We start from the raw sequence: 22,064 nt of genomic DNA, 5'->3' as shown, positions 1-22,064 counted from the left end.
TCGAGGGAGGACCGAGTGTTTATAAACCGCTGTTGTGCGGCTGCTCAAGGTACTTTCTCTCGCAGTCATGCTAGACTGATGAACTGCGACGTCCTTATGTAGATACTGTTGATACTGTAAATAAACCCATATTCCTCGTTCTCGATGAGAAGCAGTCCTTCCCTTCAACAACGTCCTCAGCGTGGATAAGTTGGACGACGGCATGGGCCAGCTACCATCTAATTCATGCCCGACTCCAATCTTTTGACAACTGGTTTCGAACGGTGGGATTGACCTCCCAATCCTTACAGTAGATATGCGGTGCTGTATCCTGGTGGGAATCTGCGGCAGGTGCAATGATTGGGCGAGCCGAGGTGGCTGGTGGCTGCATGTGTGCTGTCTTCCCGGACGCCTAGTGTTGGAGGTTGCACAATCTCAAGTTTCGGAGTCGCGTAGACGCGAGAAGCAACACGACGCGCTCGCTCTCCGCTACCGGCCCTCTTCATCCAGCCGGTGTTCGGGCAGCCTGTGCGTGGTCTCCAAGTGAGATCTCTTTATGTTTCTCTGAGCGCGCGTGACACCATGCTTGTTAATTGAATTAGTAAGCGAACGTTTACTACAATTAATACAGCCGATAAATCTATGAACCTTCATGCATGTAGTTGTCTACTACTTTGCTATCGCTATCAATGCTTCGCGTTTCGGGTGAAACTGATACTTTTTCTCTTTCGCTATTAGTGTACCGCCTGAATATTATATTTTAACGTTTATTGGTTCCTTCCAATGTAATAATTCTTTCCATATATTCCAATGTAAATATATGTTGACGGAGAATTCCTTATTCACATTGAAGTTCCATTCTGAAAAATCATACATTAAGTGCCCTCGGTAGCAGTGCTGAATCCTCTGTTATCACTTTAACGCAGGCAAACGAAGCCAACAAGTTATGCTAGATAGTGCTAAGAAGAAAGCTCGCTTTGTTTCACCCCGGTGGTAGTATATAAGACATCCCAGGTAATGTCTGTCAAGCTATCAACAAATAAAACTGCGAGCCGCAGAGGTGGGGCCAACACCTAGTGTTATGTCATCAGTCGGCGTCCGCAAACCAGAGCATTTTTTTCTATTATTATTGATTAGTAAATTCCCGAAGTTAATAACTATTGGTCTGATTGGTCTTATTGGTCTTAATAACTATTGGTCTGATTAATTAAGTTCGAATTGCAAACTGAGCTCCGTATTCGAAACATACTACTCAATACTGTATAGCTACTACATGTCGCGCAATGGTAGGGTTAGTTGCTTGAAACTCATTTCGAGAGCGCTGCTAACGCGCTCAATGGCGCGTGGACATGTTCTCACTTCGCTTTATTCTTATTTCTCTTTTTTTTCTACACAAGCTTGAGAGAGTGTGAGAAAGTAAGAAAAGAAAAGACGAAGACGTCAACCCACACGTGCTTCCGGTTTGCTACCCTATACAGAGGGTAAGAAAAAGTGGAAATAGAAAGAGGTAAAGCGGAAGCGAATGAACGCCGTGTGAACACGGGAGGACGCGCGGGAGGTCTATGTAAAGGACCACGCACTTCATGAATAAGACTAGTTCGCAGAATAGCTATTCGCGCCAAGACGGACGTGGCTATGGTCCGAGTATCCTTGACTCAAAAATTTTTCTCGAGTCCTGCCGGGTTAAAGCTCTCCGGAGTAAAAGGCGTTGGACGTCCTACCGCGAAGACAAAGAGTGTGCAAACAAAGAGTGTGCAATGGATTTCTGAATCGTGCTCACTTTTCCCCGTGTTTCAAACTAGTGGCACGTGGGCAATCCCACACTTGGGGCACGTCGGCAATTCCGGATCGGAATAGCCGACGTGCTATCAGTTTGAAACGTTGAATAGAAGATAAACAAAAGAAACTTTTGCAGAGTCAAATTCAGTCAGCTTGTGATACCCATTAACCCAAGTTAGCATCAAAGAGGCTCATTGATCATTGGCACACACCTTGTGGCCTTAGTGGCTCAAGTGACAAATACCGAAGTTGGCGTCAAAGACATTTGTGGCAGCGCCTCTCGCCACCAGCTCAGGGAGCGCGAGAGGCACGCAAGGAGGAGAACGAAGCCGGCTCCAGTAACTCTATCCAGGCAGAAGAAGATCTGCCCGCTTGAAAGCCCGTTCGACAGCAGCCCCGTGGACTCGTTCGGTTCTCCGCCCCGGTGTGCCCAAGCTGGAACTTGCTTGGTGGTTTGGCTGAGTTTTGGGTGGATTTGACCTAGTTATCTCACTTTTCTAATCTTTGTAGGACTTATTTCGTGATTGAATCAGCACTGATGTCTAAAAACTCTCCTGGGCAAGGGCCCAGCCCTTGGTCTGCCTCCCTTTCTCCTGATGATTTGCCTTTGCAATCTTTCTTCCGCAGGGGTGTTAGCAGCATCCCTGTCGCGCTGGTGCCCTCGAACGGTGGATTCATCCGGATGAACAACCCACAAGCTGTTCAGGTCGAGCTCCAAGCCATGACGCATCATTTCCAGATAATAAGCGATGTCCGACAATTTGGAAGAGGTGGGATAGTTTGTAGGTCATCAGATTCGACCTGTGTTGCAGACCTCTTAAAATGTAAGACTTTCGCATCTGTCCCGGTGAGTGCGTTCATTCCTCCTCATCTAGCATGCACTAAAGGCATTGTCCGGGGCGTAGACTCTCGATTGAGCCCAATTGAGACTCTGGATAAACTGTCTGATACTGGCGTCATAGCTGTATACCGATGTAACCGACTTGTAAATGGGGGAAAAGTTGCCACAGAATCGGTTATTGCTACGTTTGCTGGCATGTCCTGCCCATCTGAACTAAAAGTGTGGCCACTTATTTTTAGAGTGGAACCTCTCGCTTCCCGTCCACTTCAGTGTCGGAACTGTTGGCGTTCTGTCCATAGTGCAGGAGGCTGCAAATCAAATGGACGCTGTCGCGCCTGTGGTGACGATCATTCCCCCAATGAATGCACAGCTGAAACCGAGACGTGCTGCATATGTGGAGGAAACCATGCGGCTGACTATGGAAGCTGCTCGGCTAGAGCTAACGAAATACAGTTACTAGAGATAATTGACAGGCGACGTTGTTCGCGGCGAGAAGCTATTGCAGTCGTCAAGGAAAGAGCCTTTGGATACGCTGGCGTCACTGCGAGGCAATCTACTTTCCATGAAGACAACTTGCCTAAACTTATTGAATCACCAGTATAAAAAGCAATGACAAAGGCTATGCAACATATTGTCACAAGTGTTACCGAATGTATTTCAGAAGTGTTTACTGCGCAGATGACACAGCTGTTGCAAACAGCTGCCACACCAATAACCAGATCGATTGTTTGTGCTGCAGAACAGGTAGCCACTTCAATCCTAGCGCCGAGCACCACATTGGACCCAACATTTGTAGAATCCGATCCTTGTTCTTCACGTCAGTCAGACGGGCAGGTCGACATGGAAACGGATCATGATATCAGGCCGCAAAAGCGAACTGGGTCTCCAGTAACTACTTCTTGTCCTTATACCAAAAACAAAAAGGGTAATCCTATTTCTCATTCTGGCAGCCAAGAAGGTTCATCGCGACGGTAGTCGCTGAATATCAATTAGATCATCCCCATAGCTTTTTTTAAAAGAGCTACAGTGAAACTGCCGTTCCTTGTTATCTGCTTCAACAGACTTAAATTGCTTAACTGAAGTTAATCCTGACGTCATAATCTTACAAGAAACCTGGCTTACTCCTGAGAAAATTTTTCATTTTAAAGATTTTCGATCTTTTCGATTAGATCGCCTTTCACTAGGAAGTGGTTTAATGATCTTGTTATCATCTAAATTCTGTCATAAGGCGAAAATAGCTTTCAGGTTAATGTCTCCAGAATGTGAAATTTTGGCAGTGCACCTTAACATTCCAGGCTACCATTCATTTTCTATTATAGATGCTTATTTCCCAACGGTCGTACACAGTACATACCAATTTGATAGTGCGCTTGCCAGCTGCAAAAATGAAGTCGTCCTTACTGGTGACTTCAACTCGCAGCACGTGTCATGGGGTTACAAAACAGATGCATGTGGGACACGTCTATGGGACTGGACCATAGATAAAAATCTTTCATGCCTTAATGTCAGATGACCTACTTTTATCCGTGGGCAATCTCGCTCAGTGTTAGATTTGACGTTTTCTAGCACAAGCGTCGCCGTGACATCTTGGACTACGATTGATTTCGGTACAAACAGTGATCATCTTCCGGTATACTTTGAAATTGCATGCCCTTTAACATCAGTTGATCGACACGGCAGAATATTTGTGAATTGCAAAAAATTTAAAGACTGCTTGCGCTGCACCATTACATCATTAACTAATTGTAATAACGAAGAAATTGGCTTGAATATTTGTTCAGCGTTACAGATGTCCCTACAAAAGTCTGAATTTGTAATTCAGACCGCTAAACGTTCCCCATCTAGTCCTTGGTGGAACAGTGCGTGCACACGAGTTTATCGACGAAGGAAAGCTGCTTGGAAAAAACTTGTACATAATCAGAGCCCACAAAATTGGAAAGATTATCAATTTATTTCTGCAACCTTCAAACGTGCAAAAGATGAGTACGATAAAAACCATTTCGATTATCTATCTAAATCCAAACACAAACGTGCTTTATTTAATTACGTTCGGTTTAGAAACAGACTCCCAATGAGCGTTAATGTAGACTCAATCGTCTATACCTCACGGGAAATGCAGGAGTCCTTAGAGCTATTGACTAAAGGATTGGAGAGCCGGTTCGCAACGCGCCTTCAAGCTTCTGTTTTTACTCCTGCATTATCGGACTACAAAGAGATATCCTACTCGGAAGTAGCACAAGTTATGTTATCGTTGCCAACTACAGCGCCTGGCCCGAACGGAATAACAAATGCATTGTTAAAGATTTTCTTTCAAGCTTCTGAACTTGGTAAACTACTCTGTTAGCAATGCATGGATTCCACAAGAGTGGAAGATCGCCAAAATTATTCCGTTACTTAAAAAGCAAGTGGCAGGGTACACTATCGACAACATCAGACCAATCGCGTTGACATCAAACATAGTGAAACTTATTGAAAGAGTGCTTCTCGGACACATAATAGAGTTTATTGTCGAAAATCAATTGTTGAGTCCTTGCCAAATTGGATTTCGATCTGGCTATTCAATATGGCACGCGCATGTAGACCTTGAAAGTCGAATTAACATCGCCAGACAGAAAAAGCAATACGCGGCTTTAGTTACCTTAGATATATGTAAAGCCTATGACAGCATTGAACACACAATTTTAACAAATCGGTTACAGAGCCATTGTTTTCCAGGCTATTATATTGTAGCATGGGTACATGAATTTTTAAAAGACAGGGAATTCTATTGTTTTCGAAGCGGCTATTCTTCTAGAAAACATAAGCAAACAAGAGGTGTGCCTCAGGGATCGGTACTCTCACCTGTATTATTTAATATTTTACTGAGCAGAATTCCCGTTCACCCAGGAGTCAGTACCTACGTTTATGCTGATGACATTGCCTTTTTTGGTATGGCTAGTGACATATACTCTCTTTACGAAATTTTGCAGTCGTATCTAAGGGAACTGGAACACTGGCTGGATAGCTTACACTTAAACCTGAATGCTAATAAGTGTGCTATACTTGTTTTTCCAGTTAAAGACCCAGTATACATATCGCTGAACTACCATATCGAAGATATCTCACAAGTAGAATCACTAAAGTACCTTGGAGTTATTTACAACGGAAATCTTAACTGGCGGCCACATATTGAATATATTGCGACAAAAGGAGCTCGTACAATGGGCATTTTGCGCAAGTTAAGCAATCGAAGAACAGGTATGCGCAGAAAATCCCTCTTGATGGTATATAAAATGTACGTTCGTGCGGTGTTAGAATTTGGATGTGTTTTATTCTCAGGTATTCCATCATACAAGCTTCGGCCGCTAGTTTTGTTAGAACAAGAGGCACTACGTCTGTGCTTAGGCCTTCCAAAATACGTTGCAAATGCCGTATTATACATGGAAGCAAGAATCCCACCCATATTGTGCCGATTTCACCTTCTGACCGTTCAGACCTTCTTAAGGCTATATGAATCACCATTAAACCGTCCTCAAATGACTTTCATCTCCGACCCAGAATTATTTTTTCCTGTTCATTGGCCCAGGTTTCACAGACTACAGATTATATTTGTGCAAACATTACTTGAACCACTAAATGTGCAAATTTGTGATGTGCTTCCTAATAATACGCATTCAAATTACCCAGAGATCAGGTTCGACGACATTTTCCCGAACCACGCGAAACTACTCCCTTACAGCACCTTAAACGCCATGTTGCAAGACCACCTAGGCAGCCTAGAAACAAACATTATCATTGCAATAGATGACTCACAGTGCGAGGAAAAAGCCGGCATTGGAATATTTTGTCCTGCGCTCGACTGGTCTTTTTCTTTAAGATTGCCTGATTTTGTGCCTATTTTTCTGGCCGAGTTGTTAGCAGTAATCCTAGCTTTACGTAAATTAGACCAAATGATTACAACGACTGCTATTCTTACTGACTCCCTTTCTGTATGCTCTTGCCTTACCGCTACTAATGAGTCACCCATGCTAAAACTCTTCCACTTACTAGTTCCTGCCCATGTGCAATGTATTCATTTGATTTGGGTGCCTGGTCATAAAGGTTTGTTTTTTAATGAAACTGCCGATTCACTGGCACATGCATCACTATCCGGCCCTGTTCTTCCTATTCTACCAGTGACAGCACAGATCACGGCGGCAAGATTTCGGGTGAGATCAATTAGATTAGCCTTATCAAACCCACATTTGACAGCTTCTCCAGAGTATAAACACCTGGCATTTCCCTGGCATAGCGAATCTTGTTACACAAAGATGCTTGAGCTCTGCCTCACCAAATTACGCTGCCGCATTCCCTCCCTAAATTTCTATTTACACAGGTCGGGTTTGGTTCCCTCTCCCCTCTGTTCTTTTTGTGAGGAGGAGGAGACGATACAGCACTTTTTTCTATCTTGTCACCGCTTTGCTGCGTTAAGAAAAAGATTGTTGGAGATACATTTTCGAAGAATTGGCCTGGACTTGACAGAACCTGCAATTCTTTCATTCGGGGCGTCCACTTTGGGATTCAGCCACAGGGATGCATGCTTCGCTGTCCAAACATTCCTTACAGAATCTAAACGAATGCCCTGCTAAATTCTATCTTTTTATTACTTTTAATATAATTATTACTCATTCAACAGCACCTTCCAGAGTTTATTTTAGCCGGTAATTCAACCATATTCAATGCTATTCCCATAGATATTAGGAACTTTATGCTCTATATTATTTTGGAATAATCCACCCATTTCTTGGCCAATCGCCCATCGTGGGTAGGAGCCACACGTGCCACAGGCTACAACAACAACAACAACTCTATCCAATCTTCCATGGTGGCTATGAACCACCCTAGGAGGCAAACCAACCAACCAACTCATTCTTGGCTGATCCCCCATGGCCACTTGTGCACTATGTGCCACTTGTGCAGAGGGAAAACAACAACAACAACGGTGCGGCCGCAACACAGGTACCGTGTTCCCCATTCCTTCTCTGGCGCCATGCCCTGGCTCGCAAAGCCGTCAATAAAGTGAAGGCAGTCCAACAGGCCATGTCGTCTCCACAGGTTCATTGAAGAGCGCCACATATATGCACAGTGGTACATACTCATAGTGGCACTTATTTCAAAAAAGTTCATTGAACGGCGACACATGCTCACTGGCCCTAGTAACACATACCTAGTGAAACTTGCCCATTAGAGAAATATGAACATTCTTTGCATACGTGACGCATTTTCCGAGGACTATCAGTGTATGTTTGTATGCTTCTGTCCAACCGTTTTCCCCGCTTGCCTGGGTCATTTGGTACTCCATGGTCGAATAGTCAGCGCATCGGGCTGGTGTGCTGAGGAAACAGATTCGAAACCAATTATAGAACCTAAAGAAAGAAGAAAAAAATTTAAAAAGTAAGAAGGAGGGTAAGGAAGTTACTGTTGACATCATTGTAACTCTAGCGCAGTCGGCTAAGTCGGCGCCTATGAAACATGCAGTAAATTTCATTATTCGACTGTGCAGCAGTCGAATAATGTCATTCGATGCTAATGTCATTCGAACGTTCGAATGACATTAAAACGTCCGTTGTGATATAGCACAAGTCTGGTAGACACCGACATCTCGCGAAAGTTACGTTCAAAACCTGACGTCTATGGCGTTTTCCGGCTCTCACAACCGTTTCTGCCTCATGCAGCCAGCAAAAATGTAGCTTTCAAGATCTCATTTTATTATCCATAGAGCGTCGTCGCTGACCCTGGAAGAGGCCGACAGAGAATACTGCTGCTGCTCGTCTTCTGAAATGCTAGAGTGCTAAAGATTCTATTAGTCGACTTCAAAAATATGACGGCGTTTTTTTTTTTTTTGTGTGTGTGTGTGTGTGTGTGTGTGTGTGTGTGTGTGTGTGTGTGTGTGTGTGTGTGTGTGTGTGTGTGTGTGTGTGTGTGTGTGTGTGTGTGTGTGTGTGTGTGTGTGACTTTAAACGCAAAAGCTCGAGTATCATGTCATGGTGCTTTCAATACATGGCTTTTCTATAGCATGGCCTTTGAGATTCGCCATTCTTACTCTGAGGAATCTGTTTTTGGCTGCTAAAATTTAACGACAACCTGTAAAAAACTCCAATTTAAATTCAATCTGAATATAGGTTTCCGCTTGCGATTTTGTCTTTTCACTTTAATATGATTAAAAGAAAGTAGGAAAATAATTCTCAACGATAGCCCGACTGGCCAGACTGGCCCGACAGCCCTATCGTCATCGCTCCCACACCACATGATGCGTGATGCGCGCGTGTGAACTGTAAACTAGCCTGTGTAAACCATGCTGTGTGTACATGTTTTGTCTGCTAGCTTGGCACGGTAATTATGAAAGATACCCTGCGACAATTATGGTTACTTACGTGCGTCTCTAAAATCTTTAAGCGGAATGTAAAACTAAGGTTGATGGCATTCAAGTCACACCATGGACTCGCTGCCGAAACTGCTACCGGTGTGGCCCAACGCTACAGAACATGCTTTAGCTGATCTCGTTGATTTCAGCGTCGACGCAAGATATCAACCAGACTTTGGGGGTGCTGGAGTCGATATCACAACAGATGGCGACGGACTCTCGCATTTCTTGACCTTGAAATGCCACGATTCTCGACGGAACAAGCTGTCCGCACAGTATTTGACGCTGCCTCTGTCAGTTCCTAACAAGAGTATGTTTTCATGCAGCGCTCTTGCGTCATTGTTTTTGCCATATAATCAGATATGAAATAGCGTGTTTCTTCACATCTGTTACAGTTTCGACCGCGGTAGAACCGTGCTTACAATATCAGCTTGATCTAAATAAAAGAATACGTATGTTCGAGTCAACGATCGGCATTTACCGTGGTTTTGTCAAGCGCAAGGTACGTATTTGGCTCTGTTCCTGCCGTTGCAAGCTCATTAAAATGCCGTTATGGGGCTACTTCGCCACTGACATGTGCTCTCTTTCTCTTTAGGGTCCCTTTGCAAGTGCTGTTCAAGGCATTGCGGACGTCCTAATGTCAAAGAAACCTCGCACAGGGCTGAGAAACATGAAAATTCATCAGAGCCTACTAGAGCTAATGCAAACGCAACCTGAATCGTTCTGCTACCGAGTAAGCAATGACGTGTGCAAGCATGTGATTTAATATATACAGCATGAAGCTTAAAGCAGTGGAACTTTTACACGCACCTTGTAATGTTTTCATTTCGTGCGAGTTGAAAACTGCGCTGTAGGCTTTGGACCCACACTCTGTGGTATTATCATGCAAGCACTTGCTTGCGACCCCATTTCACTTACTAGTATATTAATATGCTTATTACTGTTTTCTTTTCATGAAGGAGTGTAACTGGAATTTCACTGGTGGTTGCCTTGCTACAATTCCTCATGTTTCATCAGATGGCTCCATTCTGCTGGCTCATCCATGTGGTGCCGAGCTAAGCAAGCTAGGTAGGTTATGTTATAGCTGCACTCCAAGCAACTTTAATCCTACTTTAATCCCAATGCTCGAAAAAGCAGGCAAGTTAAACTAAACTGTTGCTGTTGGTCTTGTCACAAGCACAACCACACACACTAAAGGCACTGACCATGCTGAAATAGTGTGCAAGTCCTGCCCAGAAACAAACTCTGAGGAGAGGTAGACTCCGATCATTATGTAACAGTGTTGGTGGGGTGAGTACAGTTGTTATTGCCTGCCAGAGTTGTGTAGGTTCTAAGAAAAGTGCGCTGGTAACGGCATGTGATCATAATTATATAGCAGTGTTCAATCTCCTACTTAATGTGTAGGTGACGGCAGTCTTTGGTACCATTTCTTTTTGTCACTTTCACAGACAATCCCAACCACACTTTGTCATGCATATCAGTTTCCTGTGGTCATTTTTTCAGCACTCATTTGCAAGCATCATTATAGGCTGTCATTATGAGACGTTTGCAGCATATGAATTCTTCACTTGATGCAAGTTTGGAGTACCTCTTCTTATGAGATAAATAATCGTAATGCAAGAAACCAACTTTGTAAATTGTTATAGCACAATGTGAAAATATTTTTTTTGTAGATTTGCAAAGTGCTACAAAGCACTTGGTTTTTACCTACTTTCACATAATGCAAATAATGTTTTCATGCCAGCAGCCGATCTAAATGTTCATTAGTGAACACTAGTTGCCATCTGTGGGATTAATTCACTTATTTGCTTTACTATTCCTTTTTCAGCTCTATCTGAATACAGGTCAGCTCCTGCGCACTCAGAGAAAGCATTTCTGCAGAAGCAATCAAGCCTAGTGCTGAACAACTTGGATGCAACTAATGGCACAGTTTTTCAAGTGAGCCTACAAAATGTTCAAAAAGGTAAAATGTTTGCTTGTTTTTATGTACCTTGGAGTAACCATCATTGAAACTTTCCACACTAGCATTAATGCCGTAACACACAACCTAGTTACCATGACAGCAGTTTTCAGCTATATGCGCTCCAGTTTTCTGATGTTGCCCATTTTTTGCTTATATGCTGTGAGTAACTGGAGGGGCACTAAAGAGAAAAATCATTTGAACTGCATTACTAAGCTACTTTTTTAGGATACCAAGAAAGAGTGCCTTACCGTGAGAAGAGGCTTGATAAGTCAGAAAGGACGCAAAAATGAAAGACAGGTAGTAATGCTGCCTTGAAGTTCCTGCACCATCTTGCCATGACACCATAGATACTTACGGCATGTGCTTGGGCATAGTTAATTTTATATCGGTTAGTGTTAACTACATTGAATTCTAAAACAGCCAGTGACTGAACTTAGAAAAGTTGCAAGAACATTTACTGAGCCACCACAGCCCACTTGAAAAATATTCTTTGAAATCTGTGACGTCACACTGACATACAGGCAGTGAGTGGGCTTGGACACGAAATTCTACAAAAGAAGCCTGGGCTTTAATTCCTCTTGTAGCAATCAATCTTATAGTGCAAAATTAGTGAAAGTACACTTTTGAAAGCACACTTTCATCAGACGAAACTGATTTAGTATTTCTTTTTAGAGTCCCTTTATATACAGGAAATCTCATCCTTTTGCAACAATTCTCGATCAGAATTAAAGTGAAAAAATCTTCAAAGGATATATGCAAATTGTTAGTAAGCAAGCTTTAAGAATAGCATCAGATTAGAGTGAATCCTTGAATATGCATAAGGATTCCAAATGTAGTCATTAGCTAATGCTTGAGTCTTCACAAAAATCACTCAAGTCTGCAGAAGTTAGCATGAAGAATGTTAGAAACCTTAAGGAGGCTCCCAACCAATTGCTACGGCACCCACTTGCTTTACGGTGGTTTGTTACAACTTGGGCAGTTAAGTACAGGCTTGAGGATATTGCAGATATTGTTCTTAGTGGTATGGCCTTGACTGGAAGAAAATGCTTCATGCCACATCAGGACTGCTCTCCTAAACCTGACTACTGTCAAACAACTCTGCTACGAAATTTAATGTATAACTAAGGATTGCGATTGTCCAACCGAATTCTTATCTGTATGTGTGTTGTGAGCACCTCTACAGTGAAGACCACCACAACAAATTTACCTGTACAGTGACCGAGTACAGGCATCCCCATGGGCTGATTTGCTGCTTTACAATGAACACACGTAGCAACACCGCTACTTCCCTCCATAGCCACCACGGAGTGGCGGTGCATATAGAAAGCACCATTGTGTGTGATGGTCTGGAAACCGCAGTAGCTATGGAAGGCCGACCCGCACTCCCTCCCCCTGTTTCCAGCTGATGCGATGCTCTGCTCAGAAACATGGTAGAGACCATAAAAAATGAGATGGATGTTGATGAAGGCAGTGATGCAGATCCTGCAGACTAACTGATAAATTTGACAAGGCATGCGGCATTTGACACTTTACAGCTGTGTCTTGTGTCGGTCCCGGATTTCACCAAAGAGCGTGCCGCAAACTTTATTGCCATAACATCGGTTAAAGTCGCAGTTTCTCTCAAACGAAGTGTGCAGAAGAAATTTAGTGGCTTACTTCATTCGCTAGGCATCTCTTGAACTTGTGCTGAATAAAAATTGTCTTTTGCCAGACATGCTTAGCCTGCTGTATAGTGAGTATGTGTGCTACCTTTACAGCAAAGTGACCTATATAACGAAGGACTTTGGAGGTCCCAAGTGCTTCCTTGTAGATGTGCTTGATTGTATAGTTTTTATGTTCTAGTCGTGAGAGCATGTTACAGCAATTGTAGTAACAAATCTTATCCTGTTAAAATTGCCAGTGGGCACTAGCTGAAGTAAGTAAATCGCACTGTAGCAGCAAGGCTCCCTCCATGAAGACAGTGACGCACTCCACTTATATTAACAAATTCTTTCTTATTATAGACATGTGCAAATGTAACACTGGTCCACAGTTCTGCCCAACTAACTATGCAAGTATCAGTTCCCAATTGCTTATTTCACAACACAGGAAAAAAAAAAGAGAAAAGAAAATTAATGTGACCCTTATGCAAGATGTACAAGCTATGAAACAGCCATACGCACAAGTTATTTGCAAGTACTATTCTTCAGGCTTTTAAGGCTGGCACATGAATGAGCTGCATTTAAAAGGAGGCACATTTAATGTAGAAATATTTGCCTTCACTTTTTTTCTTATGCTTGTTTCTCTTGTTGTTTTTTTCTAGAAACTTCTTGCTGTGTGCGATTAAGGAACCATTGTCAGTATATTCATTTGTTTGACACACTGAACAAGGACCCAGTGGTGCTCTCGGAATTTATGTATGATGACACCCTTTGTTATACGACACCAAGGTGAGGCTTTAGCTGCTGAGGCTGGTCAGTGACCCCAGAAAGAGAAACTTTTTTTAATGCCTATTTCGTGTATGAGCTCTTCCACTGTCATACCCACTTGCTGAGCATGAAAGCATTCTTGATATATTTAGACTGCTTTGTTTTCTTTTTTCCCAATTACAACTGGATTATGGAACAACTTGGACGTTGCAATGTGTCGTGGACAGTGCCATGTGGTCCTTTTGGGAAGCAACTATCTTTCGATGTAGTATTTGTTTCCTAGTGTATGTTTTCGATACCCACGCGTGCAGTATCCCGGTGTGAAGGTACAGCAGTAGTATATGTAGATAAAAGGAATAAGCAAATAAACTTAGGAGTAGAAACCCCATCTTCGCATCAGCATTAGTAGACAGATAACAGTGCAGCGGCAACACTGTGGATGGTAATGGGTGTAGGTGCATGCATAGGTGACATTAGGATGGAGAGTTCGGCTAGCTGGTATTTAATTATAGGCAAACTAATGTGCTCTGACGACAAAACATGAAGAGGACACACACAGGAGCTCATATCTGTCCTCTTGGTGTTTCATCATCACAGCACTCTAGTGTCTCAGTCATAGGTGCCACTTGTTGGCACAGAGCACACGCTTTTGCTGTTGTCACCATGACAACTGTGTGATTGGGACAGTTGTCTTTCCTGGGTGTGTCTCTGAGCAACTATATTTTCTAATCGATTTCCAACATTCAGATGATGCGGCTTTTAATAGTGAAATACATAAATACAGGGGGCTAGTTTTTTAAGAGATTCATTTCCTGATCCACTCTTTTCACCCACTATTATCGACTGACATGCTGCGGCCAGGCCATTGCGCAACCCGTGATGAAAAAAGAATAGGATATAAGGAGTTTACAACTATTCATTTCCGCATTCACCCTTCTAACTTTGCATTTTGAGGATAGGCAAATAGTGCTAATTTATCATATTTCTTTCAGTAAAGGCAGTAAAGTTTGTAAATGAAACGTTGTTCCAGTATGAGAATGAAACACCACGTCTGTATGTAACCAGATGTACATGAGAAATTTGTGTGGTTATAGTCCTTTTGCCTAGAAATATTGCTTAAAACTAGTCATTTGGCTTAGCAAAACACAACTCTACAATGCTAATACTAGTGTGACAGCCATATGTAGTTCCAACATGTAAAGAAGGCTTCAAATAAGCAAGGTAATGACCATGCAAGCAGCCTTATAGCAAGGAACTTGCAGTTAGGTCACTTTAAGATATCTTGTAAAAGGCATAAACACCTGCAGCTTGTGATGCTCGCTAAGTAACAGCTTCCTTTATGCTTCAGCGTTGTGTTTCTACAGGAGTAAAAGTAATCTTTCATCCAGAACAGAGATCACATTTGTCTGGATGTTTCTGTAACTCTGGATGTTTCTGTAACTGGATGTTTCGTCTGTATGTTTGTGTAACTGATATGCAAGCTTTATCAGTTACACCACTCCAGGATATTCATCAGCAAGTCAGCATTAGAAAACGTTGAATATGGGATGTAGATCCCATATTTTGGGATTCCTAGTTCCTATTTACTGGCATGTAAATTTGATAACAAGAAAATGTGAGTTCGCATTTGAATTCACAAATATCTGCACACTGCTGTTTCTCAGCCACCAGGTGATGCTGCTGTGGGACAGGTAACAACTGACACAAAGGTTTTTGATGATGTTGTCATTCCACATCAGAAAGAAGCGCTGTTTCTGCTTTCAATGTTTATTTGTTTTTTTTTTTGTCATAATGACGGGCTGATAAACTTCACCACGTTACACATTGATGCCAATATGATTTCTTTCTAATATATCTATATTTTTTTTTCAGCAACCACATTTTTGGAGAGCTTCTTGCAGTTACTGAGGGTGGAAATATTCTGTTGCAGCAGTGTGATCGAATGTAAGTTTGTGATGTTATCGTTTTGTAAAGTTCACAGGTTTAGATTTAATATTGACCATGCCAGTAGCACTTTTTTGGTCATGGGGTCACCTACATCCAAAACTGCATGTACTCTGGTGATCTCTTACTGTATGTTTAAGAAAAATAATTTATATCCGACCTTGAAAGGCAAAAGTTTTGACGGAATTGCCTGTCAGGTTTGGCTAATTAAATATAAATGTAATAAAACCTGCACACCGTGCACATTACTCTTGAGTGAGGTCTATTTGAGACCATTATGTGGTGCAAAAATCCTTAACCCTATGTATTTTATACCAGTCCATTTATTTCCGCCCCTCTTTTCTCGCCCGTTATCTGTGTTAAGTTATTGGGCAATCTTTTATTACCCATCCTCACCATCGCTTATACATCCACACAGCTTCTAAATGCATAGGCCTCAGGAGAGCAGACAGTTGGGCTAGTTGGTTGAAAAGCATTGGTATGTTTTTTCTCGGGCATCTCAGCAGCACAATGACCATTTACCAGGCTTCCGAAACCCTGCCAAAGCATCAGTGAAGTGGGTATAAAAGGAGGCGTTCAGAAACTCTGTATGTAGCCGACTGCCGGTTTATTATGTACATGTGCATCATCGGGCAGCCGGTGTTATTGCTGCAGTGGCTTGAAGAACTTGTTGATTGTTGTTTGGACAGCATTCTGGTTGCATGTGATCATATTCGCCTCGATCTGAGCAAGACTCATGTCAGCACTGTACACCAATGAAAGAGTCAACAGTGCTCGCGTCAACTCGGCGTTTGTAGGCGGCGCAGGCATTGGCTCCTCATTTTCAACATCGGAGTCTTCTGAATCCCCCACAACCTGACGGACCATTTCCTCGTCAATCAATTCTGCGCCGAAGTCGAGCTTGTTGTCCGCGTCAACAAACTGTTCAAAAGTTATTTCCGCGGGTATGGAAACCCTAGCAGAGCGGAGCCGATGCCGAACTCCTTGCTCACGTCAGCCTGCGATCGGCCGCTCATGACTTGCTTAATAACAGCGGCTTTCTTCTCCATTGTTAACCGACGGTACTGCTTTCCGCGCTTCGATGCCATCGGCGAGGACGAAGACGGAGTGGGGGCCATCGAAGGAAAGCGAAATCCTCAAGTTGCGAACAGTGGAGTTCGCTGAAGAGCGTCGAAGTACCTAGGCTTAGCGTCGCAGAACACACTTGACACAACAGCACAACCACACATCACGCTACCCAAAACGTAGCCTGCGCCAACGCCTCCTCGTTTTAAAGGAGGCGTTGCCTGCGGAAACAAACGACATGGCGCCACTCCGGAAACTCCGCCGGAGGCCGGAGGCGAAGGTGTGGCGATGAACATAGCCAGCGTGGCCAGACCAAATCGGTGTGTGACGGCTAGATTCGGCTAGTTGTGGTTCAAAGCGGTGATATGCTTCGGCTGCAAGTCGATTTCCTTCGCAAGGGCGCTGCTCGAGGGGCCAAAGGACCTTCCGTCGCGTCAAAAAAGTCCGGAAAATTGGACGGCGGGGGGTTCGAGCGTCCAAAACTTCAGATGTCCTTATACATTGATTCTATGGGGCTTGTGGCGGTGCCGCGAAGACGTCTGAAATATCAGGCATGTCCGAAAATTCAGTCGTTGACTGTATATAACTTATTTCTAAATGAAGTATCTAGACGTGCGCTTGTAATGCGTTACCGGTCCATTTTACCTAATGGAATATAAAGCGCCGTCTTGGGGAACGCCACGTGATAGCCAGTGCGCTTGCTTTCTGCATCCAATCCAATCCTTCCTGACGCCAACGCTAGCCAAAGCGCTTCGCAGCACACTCCGCTTAGCTGCTTAGTGGAACGTAAACACGCTCAACTAAAACACTCTAGTGACATCACGCTCACTTCACACACTAGCAAATCATGCCACATGCATGTAAAGAGGAAGCGAGCAATGCAGAGCAGGTAGCCATGTGTGGTCCAAGGGCAGTATGACTGGGCAAATAGAGCAGATCGTGTGCTATCAACATGGCAAGCATTGAGGGGTTCACATGGCATGATGTCACTGCTCGCACTGAACCACTCCCAGCGTGCACGTACACTTCACAGTCTCCATGGAGTTCCCTCCCCCCTCTGTAGCTCACCCTGGTAGCATCCTTCTACACTCTGCCTGGGCTTCCTGCCGCACAACCACTCCACAAACATCTGCTACCCCTCCTGTAAAAATGTTTCACATGAAGTGTGGGATTTTTTTAGACCCGACATTGTGGGCTAACTTCGGATCCTGGGTCTGTTGGCTTGTTATGGTTATGTAGCTCAAGTAGTGCCCTTAATATTTATTACATAGCAGTTAGTCATAAAATAAAATGAGTTGTAATAATCTGCATTTCAAACAGTTGCTTAATGCCATGCTGAAATTTGAAGGGGCCTTGAAACACTCCTTAAACATACTAAGAAAAATGTTGCCTATCTGTGGTGGAGGCTGGTGTGAACATGTGAGCCAAATATTACTGCACTGCTTGCAGCAGGGAATTTACAATCACGCGTCAAAACCGGCAAAAAATTGCTTGCTCGCACTTCCGCAATGCCATTGTGCAGCGTCATCGAAAGCTGCCGGCCCACCAATGCTATTGCCTGGTTTAGTGATCGCAAGAGCATTCTCAGTAACGCGTGATTACTAGTTCTGAGTTAAATAAATGAAAAGCATATATGTGTTTGATCTGAGAAAAACAGAATCATTTCATCTTTCCACTGTGTGTAGTTGCATGAGCTGCACATGGCCTCCAAGATGGCAGCTGTGTGCTGCGTAGCATAGTCTGCCATGGCCGCCGCTGGGTGCCGTGATGAGTCCCTTTGGCCAGGGCTTTGCTCTCTTGCCTTCTTTGCTGTGTAACTCCCATCATGCTAGTGAAGAAGAAAAGAGAGAGAAAGGGGGGTATCGGCACAATGACTCCAGTTATAGTTGAAGGATTCACAAGATTTCTGCAGCATGAGATTCATGAGACGTCCTTTAATAGTGAGGGCATTTTATGATTAGTTCAAGAAGTGTTTCATGACCCCTTTAATGCACCATTCTCTTATGTGGAGAGGTGCGAGTTAGTGTGTCAACAGCCAACACCTGCAGAGAATTGCACCTTCCATCATGCTGGAGATGAAAAGAGGCAGAAGGCTTTGAACACTGACAGCTGAATGTGAAAAGAACAGGAAAGGGCTAAGATTGCAATAGACAACTTTTGGTTCTTTACAACTTTGCATCAGACTATCCATTAATTTCACTGCAGGAGGAGATTCGCGAGGCAGTGCCTTTTTGTATCCCAGAAATTGTGCAACTTCGTTTAGAAGTGCTGTGGGGCCCTCTTAAAGATATTGTGTTCTGCAGATGCTCTGGTGCAGATGCTGTTCTTGTCGCCAGGTTACTTGCTTATTGCGTTCCATTTGTGTGCATTACAGTCTAGCGTCAACATAATGAACACAGATCCATTGAAGTTAACCTAAAATGTTTTTCACCAATATCAGCATGTGACAAATACGTACCTAAACGAATGGCAGACATAACAAAGGTATTTTCATGCCAGATAGGACTTCGTAATATGCAGTTAAACCTTGATATAACGAACTCAGTATAAAGAAATTCATGACATAACAAAGCACATAACTTTTTAGTAACTTCTTGTCCATAAAACACCATGTATTTTGAATCTTAATATAACAAAACTTCTGCTGATGCAGATGGTCAAATGGTTGGATTACTTGCAGCTGCTTGCGAACACAGCTCTCAAACCATAGGTCCTGCAACCGAGAGCGACCACCGAAGTGGAGCAGGGTCGTGTTTCATTTAAAGTCCAAGTGCGATAAGATCCTGTCTCACCCAGCGCACTGTATGCTTTAGGTGCAACTGAAAGCATTAACGTTGAGCCAAGAAGGATGGTGGCTTGATGAGCACCGTCTTTCTATGCAAGCAAGGGGAAAGGGGGCAGTAGAGCGAGCTCACAGTAACACAAGCGTGCATAAGGGGAAGAGGTAGAGGGGGGGGGGGGGGGGGGCAGGTTGGCACGCACCTCTTTTTCTAGTGCAGCCGTGGCTGCTCATGGCTGAGTGCAAACGCAGCCCGTGCACCTCATTTGAGTGATAATTTGCCAAGTGTGCAAAGAGTGGGCAAGCCAAGTTGACGTGGCATCATGTGCACTGTTTTCCTGTGCATTTATTGCTGGAGGTTGCATAATCTCGAGTTTCTGAAACGAGTTGAAGCAAGAGACAGATGGAAGCATTCGCTCCCTGCTGCCAGCCCTTTTATGATAGAATCGTCCAACTGCTGGCGACACTGTCAGCTGCGGGGCAGAATCGATGTGAAGGCATGGCTGGCTTCCCTTCGTACCCTTAATGTGAAGGTATTGTCAACACAGCATGAAACTATCTTTCACTGGCGACTCTCAAATTCAATGAAATGATTCTGTTTTTTCTTGTTCAAATTTGTTTTGTTTTTTTTTCTATTGCCCGATAATTTGGAAAGTCTTGTGGCCATCCATCAGCGACTGTATTTATTTGCATTTAAAACCAAATTTCAATATAACAGAATTTCCATATAATGAAACAAATTGCAAATTTTACCAGCTTCATTATATCGAGCTTTAACTGCATAACAAGTTTCAACTGTACCACAAATTGGGTGTCAAGAGAGAAACAGGTATAATCCATATATTGCAGCGAACCGTCGTGGAGAGCCACTGTGTCTCATGAGCATCCATCCAGCAATCAGTGGTGGTGCACCAGTTTTGGAAGCCATCCTCGGCATGTCTGCTACATGGATCGCTCTGGACTGTACAGCCTTGATGCAAGAAAACCGGTATGGCTTCATATTTTTACAGTGTGAAAGAAAACTTGTGCGCTCATGGTTTATCTATAAAAAATTCAGCATCACCTTTTTGGGCAATAAATTTTAGCCGTTGCATTGCTTATGTAGCTTTTGTGGCGAAAGCTTTTATGGCGTCGTAATTTTCCTGTCGACCATTGCTCCAGCTTTGCGTAGATCGACAGAAATGTGCCCCAAGCTTTCTGCCATAAATTAAGAATCAGTGAATTCCCTTACTTATGAACTAATAGACCGTTTTCTTAATTTGAAAGTGGGCTTCACAGCATTTATTTATTTATTTATTTATTTATTTATTTATTTATTATACCCTCAAGGTATGGTTGTACATTGTAGAGGGGAGGGGCAAGGTAAATACAGAGGCAAATCACACAATAGTTGATTATAGAAAAAAATTATAAGTACAAAGAAGCAGAAGCTTTCGAAGAAAGAGTCAAAGCTAAATACATGGAAGTCAATAATTAATAAAAAGAACAAGTAAAAATAAGGAAGGAAGGCAACAACATGGCAAAAACATAGCAAAACATGGTATACAAAATAATAAGAATGGTAAATAGAAACTTGAAAAGCATGGCAAAAATACATGGCGTAAGAAAAAAAGAAAGAAAAAAAAAAGAACATACCATATAAAAATACAAGCCATAACTTAAAATTATAGCATAAGAGCAGTTATTATGCAGAACAAGCAAACGCAACATTAATTTATAACATGAAACTTTGAAGTGGGGTTTTAAAGTCATTGGTGTCAGCTATGCTTGTAAGTAATGCGGGGAAGTCGTTCCAATCTTTGCTCGTTTGGGGAAGAAATGAATATGAAAAGCCGACGGTGTTGCAGCGCTGAATGTTTACCTTTTGGCGGTGGTCAATGCGAGATGAAATGTATGGTGGCGGTTGAACAAAGATAGAACGTAAATATAATAATAATAATAATAATAATAATAATAATAATAATAATAATAATAATAATTTATTGATTACTTGAGAATCATACAATGGAAGAATCGGGCCTGCCAAAGCCGCAGTGGGCTTGAACGGCAGTGCCTGGCAGACAGCAACAGTGCCATCTGTAACACGTTATTAGTTTATAGACAACAGTGAGAAGGAAAACACACACACACACATGACAGGCTTCCGATCATGCATTAATGTGTTTAAGAGCCTTTCTGAGACCATATTTCGTCTTCACATCTTGTATGCTTTGGGGAAGTAAATTATACATTGCTGGGACATAATAGTTACAGAGTCTTCGACCATATCTCGTCTTACAGCGGGGTGTAACATAAGGATTCTTTGGTCTTAGGCAATGAACAGGCACATAAGGAATTTTATACTGGCTTATCCAAAAATACTTTGACGTAACAGTTGTGGTAGTAGATATTATGGAAAAGACAGAGGCGAGATAGTTTTATGCAGGTTGATAACAGCGGGAGGCGTAGGAGAGCTTTCTTGTTAGTGACACTCGCAGTTCTTTGGTAGTTGGTGAGACTGAAACGGGCTGTATTGCCTCTAGAGACTGTGTGAGGGTGTCATGACCAAGGTCCCATACTGATGATGCGTACTCAAGCTGTGGAGGAATGTAAGTTGCGGACAATAAGAGTGCATTTGCACATTTGCCAGACTAATGGCAACACTGTTCATGGTTCGAGGGAAAACAAGGTGCTTAGCTGCACATACTAAAGCTTGTCTGTTGCATATAGTTTCATAACAAGAGCCACGTCTGTTTTCCATCTCACAACTAAAAAGTAAACTGTGCTCATACCCCCTGATTCCAAACATGATTATGCCATCATTAGCTTGGTAACTTGCATCACAGGAACTCTAGCTTTGCATTTATGCACGTTCATGTATGTATGTTCATGTTTCACTATTTGTAGTGAAAATAGATGCTTGGTCAGTATTTCAGTTTGAACAG

The 22,064-nt window shown here is 42.9% G+C and overlaps 1 protein-coding gene and 1 long non-coding RNA gene across 3 annotated transcripts in view; one reads left to right on the top strand and one right to left on the bottom strand.

The window, feature by feature from the left end:
- Positions 1-7,528: 7,528 nt before the first annotated feature.
- Positions 7,529-22,064, bottom strand: part of LOC135909140 (uncharacterized) — a 40,179-nt gene continuing 25,643 nt past the window's right edge. The window contains exon 3 of the long non-coding RNA XR_010566589.1: positions 7,529-7,983. This is a non-coding gene — a long non-coding RNA (uncharacterized lncRNA). The remainder of the gene's footprint in view (positions 7,984-22,064) is intronic.
- Positions 8,845-22,064, top strand: part of LOC135909122 (uncharacterized) — a 38,600-nt gene continuing 25,380 nt past the window's right edge. The window contains exons 1-8 of one of the 2 annotated variants that reach the window (XM_065440952.1): positions 8,845-9,291; positions 9,377-9,483; positions 9,577-9,714; positions 9,941-10,049; positions 10,810-10,944; positions 13,247-13,373; positions 15,225-15,296; positions 19,990-20,128. In XM_065440952.1, the coding sequence (XP_065297024.1) occupies positions 9,054-9,291; positions 9,377-9,483; positions 9,577-9,714; positions 9,941-10,049; positions 10,810-10,944; positions 13,247-13,373; positions 15,225-15,296; positions 19,990-20,128 (1,065 nt within the window). In that variant the 5' untranslated portion in view covers positions 8,845-9,053. The remainder of the gene's footprint in view (positions 9,292-9,376; positions 9,484-9,576; positions 9,715-9,940; positions 10,050-10,809; positions 10,945-13,246; positions 13,374-15,224; positions 15,297-19,989; positions 20,129-22,064) is intronic. The other variant, XM_065440951.1, reaches the window with a different exon arrangement.

Source organism: Dermacentor albipictus, chromosome 1 (assembly GCF_038994185.2).
Source record: "Dermacentor albipictus isolate Rhodes 1998 colony chromosome 1, USDA_Dalb.pri_finalv2, whole genome shotgun sequence".
NCBI lineage: Eukaryota > Metazoa > Arthropoda > Arachnida > Ixodida > Ixodidae > Dermacentor > Dermacentor albipictus.
The sequence above is the reverse complement of the archived record's forward strand: the minus strand, read 5'-3'. Positions and strand labels throughout refer to the sequence as shown.